Source organism: Micropterus dolomieu, linkage group LG17, assembly GCF_021292245.1.
Source record: "Micropterus dolomieu isolate WLL.071019.BEF.003 ecotype Adirondacks linkage group LG17, ASM2129224v1, whole genome shotgun sequence".
NCBI lineage: Eukaryota > Metazoa > Chordata > Actinopteri > Centrarchiformes > Centrarchidae > Micropterus > Micropterus dolomieu.
In genome coordinates, this window is record NC_060166.1 from 506,579 (window position 1) to 516,414 (window position 9,836).

Sequence of the window (9,836 nt, forward strand, 5' to 3'; positions counted from 1 at the left end):
CAGGAACGTGTACAAAGCAATGTTTTATTCTACTCTGTCTCGTCCACAAGGTTTTACACAGGCACGTGTGCTAGCTCTGCTAATAGCTAGTTTGTCCTAAACAAGCTAAAACGAAATGTCTGTCTGTAGCCTGTTGAGCTGAGATGCTGCGTACCTTAACATTTAGCAAATCCTTGTAAACTCTTGTAGAGAGAAACCAGCAGCAGAGGAGGACGACTGCCACGGATCTAAACTTTACTCAGTATTTTTAGTATTTAACATGTTCCATTTGTTTCTAGTGGGATACTGATTTTATATTGTTACTTTGCTGCTGTAAACCTTTGTTGCTGATCTGAAGGTAGTTCAAATAAAATATTAAATTTGATTACTGTTCTGAATTTATTCTTTTTTAAATATCATGTTTTAAAGGCAATTATTTAGTAATGAAAAACCAATAATAGTATAGATAAAGAACAGAACCAATAAATCAATAAAATCCTAACACTATAAAAAGAATAGAATATAAATGACAGCAGGTAAAGACAAAGTTTATGATAATTTATCAATCATAGTTAACAAGTTCATCTCTGGGATGGATCTCTAATTCATTTAATTTACTATTTATAAAGATTAAACATTAAAATGAACTTTAATCTTTTTATTTTTAACAAAGTTTTGAGTTGGAGTTAGATAGTATTGTTCAAAATTTTGACACCAAGATGAAAAATTTTAAAGCAAATTTATATCTGTTCTACATGTCGGTCATCGGTCTAATTGGTTACTAATAATGGTGATTGGCCTGGGAAAAAACATTTCAGTTGATCCCTACTCAAAACAGTGTGAAACAGGCTTTGAGGTACGTCTTCTCTCATTTGGTGGGTGTGTCTGCAGTGTGCTTGCTTAACAGTACAGGGTGTTCAACGCACGACTGTTTCCTTTTTAAATAAATGTTATGCAAGATAACATTACTAGGGACAGCCATGTTGGTGTTGGTGATGTATCGTCTGTGAGACGAGAGATCACTGAGCAGTTTCACACCAAACAAAACGGTACTAAAACAAACTAGCAAAATTTTGCAAAACAAAATAATTGCCAAGCATCGTGTGTAATTCATTGCACAATTCAAACTGTCAAAAAAAAATGCCACTGACTTACTGCCCTGTTGAGAGAGAGTTTCTCTACTCTTGTGTAAATGTAAATAAACTGCTGAGTCTTGAGCTGAGGGGTTGGCCCTTCTGTGTTGTTGTTTAGTTTCCTCAATATAATAATAATATAATAATATATTCCTAATATTCACAGGTCTGTGAATTCCTCACTGCATTGGACAGCATACACAATATTGCTTTTCTTGTGTTTGGGTGTGCGGTTTTAAGTTGTTATGTATATATATATATATATATATTAGAAATAAAATAAAATACAAAAATAAAAAATAGCTGCAGCCTTTTACTTTAATCTAATCTCCACTTCAATTGGTAAAACTCGGTTTTTATGAAGTGAAAGTCTGGGAGTTTTTTTTTTTTACCTTCAGCGTCTCTTTGTCAAGAGCTTTGACTTCCTGGATCATCCTCTGTATTTCCTGTGAAGGGATAGCTGAGATCACAGAGTGAGCATGAGTAGAAGTGACTGCCGCCTCGTCGTGTGATCGGCCCTCCCCATGCTCAATGCTGCACTCCCTCAGTGTGGCCAAGCTGTGTTTAAAAAGATGAAAAGATGAGTATGTCACCTCTGAGCATTGTGCTGGCCAGCAGTATTTAACTGTGCTATTTAACATAACTAAAAACTCACCACTGCTCTGATAAAACAGGAAGTGTTTTTTTCAACCTAAACCCACTTCCTTATGAATATAAAACAGGCACAGTACGCCTTCTGTCCCTGCTTCAGTCATTTACTCAAACCTCTCTGTGGAAGTCTTACCTGACAGAGAATCCTCTCTCCGTGCTGTCCAGGGCAGGGTCAGACTCCTGAGGGTTAGTGAAATCCTCAGCAGAGGTGTCCTGCAGTTCTGAGGAGGATGGGTTACCATGGCAGGGATACGTAGGTAAAGAGCGCATCAACGCTTGTGAAACCTGGAACAAAAACCACATTAAAATCTGACTGTTCTTGTACCAACAGTATGAGGATACTGCAAAGAAAATTACATTTTCAATAATTTGGCCTATTAACACTTCACATTTCTAATTTAAACGTTTTAAGAATATTATATATATATTGAATAAAAATATAGAAAAATAAAGTGTGATAAAATAATAGATGTAAAAATAACACAAAGACAATATAGATAACATAGAGACAAAGAAAATATACATTATCAATATATAATATAAAACACATGCAGGACCACAGGAACCTGAACAGTTGTTCCTTTGTGTGTCCTAAACCTTTGCACCATTGAGCTCAGTCCTCTTAGCTCAAATATGCCTGTAGTTAGTCGGTGAGTTAGAAGTGATTAAACCATGTCAATAAACCAAATGTGAAATGTTAGTATGAAATCTCAAAGTTGCAGGTCAAATACTACATGCAACTACTAATATTACTACTTGCATGTAGTATTAGATGCATTCAACAGCAGTGTTTCCTATAGGTCACTGTATCATAGACGGCATGGTTTAGAGCCAGATGGTGGTTAAGAAATGGTTTCTCATAGCTTGCTTTGGATAGAATTAAAGAGTGCTGGTAAAGGGAGAAACTAAATCTGAATATGTTACATTGAAAGTAGTCATTGTGGAAGATTTTGTGTAAGGTAAAATACAAATGCTTAAAACCATTTTTTGTCATTAAATATATTTATTAATGTGCAATTGTTTAGTAACTGAAGGCTTTTTTTTTAACATAATCCATTCAGGAAAGGTATTACACATACAGAACAGATTTCAATATCGGCCTGTTCTAAGTGTAGTTTATACTTAATTTTCAAAATCAAAATATCGGCATATAAAGCGACTCTTTTTCACTTTAATATCGGTCGGGCCCTCATGATTATGTTATTTAATGTAACTATTGATGCCATTTAAACCCAACAATTCCCAACACAGTAACAAAAATCTAAATATCTCAAGGGAAATGTGATCTATATGAACTGCAAAAAATTTGATAAAAGAAAAAGAGAACTGAAATCATACCCAATAAGCATGACGTGTCAAATGTGTGTTGTATTGACATTACAAACTATATGGGAGAAAGCATCAAGGCAAGCAGAGCGTGTGGTGTCAAAACTACTCACCTTATTAAAGTATAATTCGGGGTTATTGTAACTTTTAGTCTTATTTTGGTAGTTTTGGTTTTCATTTCTATCAGTAACATTTACACTATACTCATGTTAATCTCAAGTTAATTGCGACTATCTGGAGAACAGATAACTGGTCAAGAAACACAAGCAGTCAGATGATCACATAGATGGGAAAGAAATCCCTGTGTTAGTCAAACCTGTGTAGGAGAGAAATCCATAAACATCAGTTTGCAGACCCATATCCTGCTTCCACTTCCTGACCTACTGTACTTAAAGGCCCCTGTATGCTGTGCCATTACAACGATCTTGTAGGGTCATTGCATGTCACTCTGTGAGATGGGTCAAATTACATTTTCAGTCAGTATTATTAAATATTAATGAGAGTTTCAAATTAATATTTAAAAGTGTATTTTATGAGACTGAATCAATTAATTGGCAATTGTTTTCCCTTCTCTAAGGAGTGTCCCTGAGGAACTTTATTAATTAAAGTCATTATTTGTTATTATGATTGATCATTCTGATAGACACATTTCACTGATTGCACCAACACTAATTGGTGCCCCTTTAAACAATTTTAATTACTCACAATGTTCAGCTGGGATAGCTCATTTCACAGTGTATAGGGACTGTAGTGGTGAGCACACACAGTATTTATAAAGGGTGGTATGAATAATCTGGATAAATTGTTTGTAGATTGTTTCTGACTATTTATGCTCTCAGATATCACTTATTACTTTTAAGTCAAGGTTTATATATTGATGGTCAAAACTACAAAAATAAGTTGTAATAAATTGAATAATATTTAGATGGCAAATAACGTACATTATCACAGCACCTCACATGACAGATTACCTGGTTACTGAATGCGAGGATTTTCCCTAAACTCTCTCCCTCCAGGCCTCTCATGGGGTGACTCTCTGTGGGCGGAGCAGCACTCAGGGTCGCGCTTAGCAGCTTTTTTTGGCTCTGTGCTCCACCCTCCTCGGTCCCCTCTGGAGGATGTTCCTCCTCAGCTTGACTGGATCTTATAGATGTTGTAGGGGGTAGGACCTTGGACTCTGTGGACTCGCTAAGATCCACTCTTTCTAGCACAAACTCCTGTTTTGATGGAACGACATTGCTGTCATCATGGACTAGGGCTGAGTGAGAATCATGTATCCCTGAGTCCAGATCAGTGCTGATGGTGTCTGAAAGTGCGAGATCTTTGGGGGATTGGATGGAGGGAGATTCATCTTCAGAAGACTTGACTGTTGTTTGACTACAAGCTTCAGAAGTGGAGGAGGTGAAAGCAGAGGGTGTGGCAGAGACAGTTGTGTTGTCTATGTCCCTAACAGATTCAGACTGGTTTGCCTGGATCTCTTTTTGGATTTCATCTTTTCCTTTTCCATAATCTCCATGTGAGGCAAGGTGACTCCTGGACTCCTTCTGCATCACAGGAAGGCAGGCGGAAGGGGCCACAGGTCTCCTGTTGCCCCCCTTCTCTGGACCACCCTCTGGAGTGGAAAAAGTCTCAAATGAGTTAATCTTTTGTTTGATTGAAAGGTTGGTTGCAGCTGAGGCAGATCTGACTCCAAAGCTTCTGGTGAAGCCCACAGTGGGCCTTTGCTCAGTGGGTTTAGCTTGCTTCTTCTGGTCCTGCTCATCCCGAATTTTCCTCAGACTCTGGCGAAACCAGGTAGGCTTGGGTGCCACAGGAGGGGCCTTCTTCTCTCCTGGAGAAGTTTCACATGTGTTTTCAGGAGTCATGTCAGATTGGGGATCTGAAGTCACGTCAGTGGCTGTGCCATTGAGCTCAAGGACCGTGTTATCTTCGTCACTCATGGTGGCAGGCTTTTTGTGGACGTTAATAAGCTGGTTCCTGTCTGCAGCGTGCTGGCGGTGGATCTCACGCAGCTCTTCAGGGGAGCTGTCTGAAAGGCGAACCCAAGGATCTTGAAGCTGCTCTTGAGAATGTTGGTCAATACAAGCCTGTCTCCTCAGAGCTCCTCTCTTTGGCTGTGAGCAGAGCACAGCTGATGAATCGTCTGTCCACACAACACAGAGGAAAGAAGAAACGTCTGAGAGGTAGTAACCAAACAAAAAAATAGTCTAAAGCTATTTTAGCATTTGTGACGCTGTACAAAGCAGACACAGTGCTTTGAGACAAATGCTGATACCAGCATGCTAACATGCTCACAATGACAACACTAACATTGCTTGTCAGCATGCTAACATTTGCTAATTAGTAGTAAACACTACATACAGCTGAGGTGTCTAACATATTGGAGAATAAAACAAAGTTAAGAAATGACCAATGTTATTCCAATTCATCCTGAGGAAGACATTATCATGTTTACCAAGTTTCAGGACAATCCATCCACTAGTTGTTGAGACTTTTCACTCAACCAAATGTGAATCTGATGTTAGAGATCACCAAAGTCAGGATACAATGCCTGGAAATCAGGAATGTCTGTACAAAATTTCATGCAATATGTACAATAGTGATTGAGATATTTCACAAAAAACAAAACAAAATGGAAACCTCATGGTGGCACTGGAGGAAAGATAGCAGCGGGACAAAAGTTAGGGATTCACCAAAGTAGTAAAAATGGAAGATGTACAGTATAAATGGACTGTAAGAAAATGTGCACATGTAAATAAACCTAATCTACTCAGTCGAATCAATGTTTTCAAAAACAATTATCACTTTATTCCCCAAAACTTTTTTTAACTGTGGCTTTATTGTCTTAACACTACAACATTTTATTCTCAAAACTTTCATCAAAATTTCCATTTTCTTCTCCCCTTTCTTCACTTGCATGCAAAATAACATTTAGCATGATAGATGATTTTATTTACATTACACCCTCTTGTATTGATAAAACACTGTCTTGGTGTCTAAATTTGGCAATGCTACCTTGTGTGATACCATAGCTGGTCATCATCATACATGTTAGGACAACTATATACTTTCAAGTGAAGTAAATCATACTGAATTTGAACTTTATCATTTGTGCTTTTGCTCAAGGGGCTCTGACAACCTTGGTGTACCTAAAGCAGTTGATCATCAACATTGCTGCAGCCCCATTTGAACTCTATCATTATATCCTGAATGGGTTTTAGTTACTGACATGTAAAAAGCCTGCCACAAACAGGAAATGGAACTCAGTTACGATTTCTACTGAAATACAGATTACCACAGCACCAGGTTCAGCTTGTTTTCACATTGTTGAATTATTTGCCTAATTAATCAGGTAGTTGTGAAGTTGCACTCAGGTGCTTAAATGTAAGGTAATTCGACTTGTCTCCTACCTGTGTGTAGTCTGTTGGTGCAGGCTGCAGAGTCTGGATGAATAAAATCTTCTTTGCTCCCCTCTGACTCTTCTCTAATTCGTTCTCCTTCCTGCTGCACAAACAGGAAGTATTGTGTCATGACAGCTTCTCTAGCTGCAACCACAGAAGTGCAATAATGTACCCTGCTTCCGTTCAGAAATTCATCCACATCACTGCTACTGCTTTCACAGTTTGATTCAGTCATTAACAGGCCCATAACCTAACTAGCAACAAGTGTGATGCACACAGGCAGGGGTTAAATTGAGATTTGTGAGGAGAGGGAGCCCTTGTCCAATGATGTGGGGTGAGGTGGTCTACACAGACCACACTGTCAACAGTTGTCATATATTTCAAAATGTATCACTTCACAGGACAAATAGGTCACACCTCTCTGAGCTCTGACAGGGTGGGATTTGGATGTCAGGAGGCGGAGCTCATCTGCAGTGGGCTCTGGCCCAATTTAACCCCTGCATACGAGCACATGACATGCACTGTTTGCATGCTGACACACATCTCAACACACACGTGTGAAACCATGCATAGTGCTCCGGTTCCAAGAACAGCACTCAAAACTCTTACTGTCTATAGAAAACAACTGGAAAAAGACACCTCACATTTCAACAGCTACCTGTTTGATCAGGGCCTCCTTTATTCTAACACCTAAATTTGTTAAGGCCATTTACACAGAGAGAAGCATCCTGTCTGGAATGAAAGGAGACCAGAGTTTGTCACAGACCGGCAATTGTTGCCTTTAAAAAAAGCTATCATGCACAGATTGTAGAAAGAGGGAATTGTAGAAAGCTTGGCAATAAATGTTAAAAAAACATCAGTGAACGTAATCCCAGGTTTAGCAGAATCATCCAATACAATGTAATGATCTAGTGATAGGGTTGTAAAACAATGTGTAATTGTTGAATGTTTTATTCAAAAACAATTTAGTACTGTCTGCAGTACTCCTCATGTTTTGGTTTAACTGTACTTTCTATTAGGGGTTCCTTTTAAAGGAAGCTGCAACTAATGGCCATTAATGTTAATAAAGCACTTACTAATGATATATAGCTCAATTATAAGTAATTCATGAGAACAACGTCTGCTGTCCAAATGGCGTTTAACTTGCTTTTGTTACATGCTTTATTGAAAAGTCAGATAAATCTAGAAAAGTACAGCAATTAAACACTGTACTGTCAAAATACTGTAATTAAAGCAATTGTTCCATTCTCTGTAATGTGTATGACTACGCTGACAGCTTTATGTTTAACTAAGTCCTAAAAAGACAGAAGTGTTCAGCATGCATTAGTGAAAAACACTGAAAGCCACATCACTTGACATACATTCCTTAAGAGTAACCTCAGGATCTTTCGCAAGGCCTTGTATATGTTGCTGAAGAACTGCAGGGAGCGGAAGAAGAAGAAGAAGAAGAAGAAGAAGAAACCTTTTATTGTCACATACATGTTGTGAAATTCATTCTCTGCATTTAACCCATCCCTCAAGGGAGCAGTGGGCAGCCACTGTGCAGCGCCCGGGGACCAACTCCAGATGTATGTATCAGTGTCTAGTCAACGGCACTGACTGGAGAACCTAACATGTTTTTGATGGTGGGGGAAACCGGAGCACCCGGAGGAAAATCATGCAAACTCCACACAGAAAGGTCGGGACGACCGGGGTTTGAACCTGCAACCTTCTTGCTGTGGGGCCACAGTGCCTCCCGGAATGAGAGGAGTGAGTTATATATTTTCAGAAGAAGCAGGATTAATACAATGGAGGAAATATTATTTGTACAAGCAGAATCAGTACATTGAGAATATGCAGTGAGCAGGTAGCAGTCCCCCGCCCTCTCTTCTGATGTGCAGAATGTGTTCGGCAAGAGCATTTAGTCAAAGGTCAAGTCAAAAGAACTGAACCCTTTTTACAGCTTCTTTAACTAACCATTCCATCTGCTGTTCAGCAGCTGTATTTATAGTGCTGTACCTGGCAGCTGGTGTATGATGAGGGATCCAGTCCTTCATCTCTAACTGGGGATCCTCTACTGGAGCCGCTGGAGTCTCCATTATAACCCTCCTCACTGGCCACATCCTGAGGCCAGCAGTACTGATGTGGAGCAGCACGCACCCTGTAGGTGGACTACACACACACAGCTGTATTAAAGCTTGAAACAGTGAGGAGCAAGACATTATCTAAAACTTGTATTTACTATTTGGTCAAATGATGATGGAGACAAAATGGTGCTTTAAGTGTCTCTGAACATGGTGTGTTTGTTTCCTGCCACATGCACTGATTCCACCATCTAGTCCAGTTCCAGCTGCCTGGAACCCAGCATATTACTGCTTGCCAGGCAACTGGGAAATGGGAAATTTCCGACCTCCAACTAGACAAAGTACTTGAAGTCAGATTTTCTACTTGTGAAATACTTGTGAAAAACTTCACGAGTAGCAGCCGAATGATGTCACACAGCAATGTCAGCTCCCACGGAAGCACACAGTGTAAATGGTAAACCATTAAGTAAAAGGCAAAGTAAAGTATTAAATTAAAATAATACATGCTAGTATCAAATAGTGAAACTTGTTCTGCATGTAATTTGATGTAGAAAAATGTTGTCATTGTTATTAGGTAGCGGTTACAGCAATCTCTGAAAGTTACTTCTCTACTCAATAGTTATTCAGGAAAATATTAAAAATGCCCAGAAATGCGACAACATTTGGAAATATAGCCTACTACAACTTTAGCTGACTTTTGAGGATTACCAACTGATGTAGCTAGAAGGATACCCAGTTAATGAGTAACATATATTTATCACTTGTTTTTAATAAAATGGCCATCCTTTTAATTAACAAGTGCACCGCTGATGGTTCAACTGTGCATAAACTTAGCAAATAAACATAAGTTTGTCACAGTCAGCCCTGTTTATTGTTTACATTTAGCGTCATGCACCTGAAACGCTTTGAGCTTGGAAGTTGGATATTTCAACTAGGAAGTCTCCCAGTTCTGCACGCTGTGCAGTCTGCTCCACGTGATTGACTGTTGACACCACAAACGTCTCGGGTTACGTATGTAACCCTGGTTCCCCGAGAAGGGGAACGAGAGACTGCGTCGGTTACGACACTATGGGAACGCCTCTAGGCGAAGCAGGTCTGAACGTGAATGAAATCACTCCAATCCTATTGGCTTGTTGCTAGAACGGTAAGGTGTGACGGAATAACCGGAGGAGTATAAAGCACACCTGTACACACTCATCATTAGCTTAAACTATGAAGCAGGCGCTCCAGGCGGGGAGAGAGGTGCGGCGGGCCGACGCAGTCTCTCGTTCCCCTTCTCGGGG

General features: G+C 39.4%; 1 protein-coding gene across 1 annotated transcript in view; it reads right to left on the bottom strand.

Annotated features, from left to right (window-relative positions):
• il16 (interleukin 16) overlaps nt 1–9,836 on the bottom strand; it is a 56,383-nt gene that overhangs the window by 11,724 nt on the left and 34,823 nt on the right. The window contains exons 18-22 of the mRNA XM_046074322.1: nt 8,489–8,641; nt 6,500–6,593; nt 4,061–5,232; nt 1,897–2,048; nt 1,505–1,670 (exon numbers count right to left, since the gene is read on the bottom strand). Of these exons, the coding sequence (XP_045930278.1) occupies nt 1,505–1,670; nt 1,897–2,048; nt 4,061–5,232; nt 6,500–6,593; nt 8,489–8,641 (1,737 nt within the window). The remainder of the gene's footprint in view (nt 1–1,504; nt 1,671–1,896; nt 2,049–4,060; nt 5,233–6,499; nt 6,594–8,488; nt 8,642–9,836) is intronic.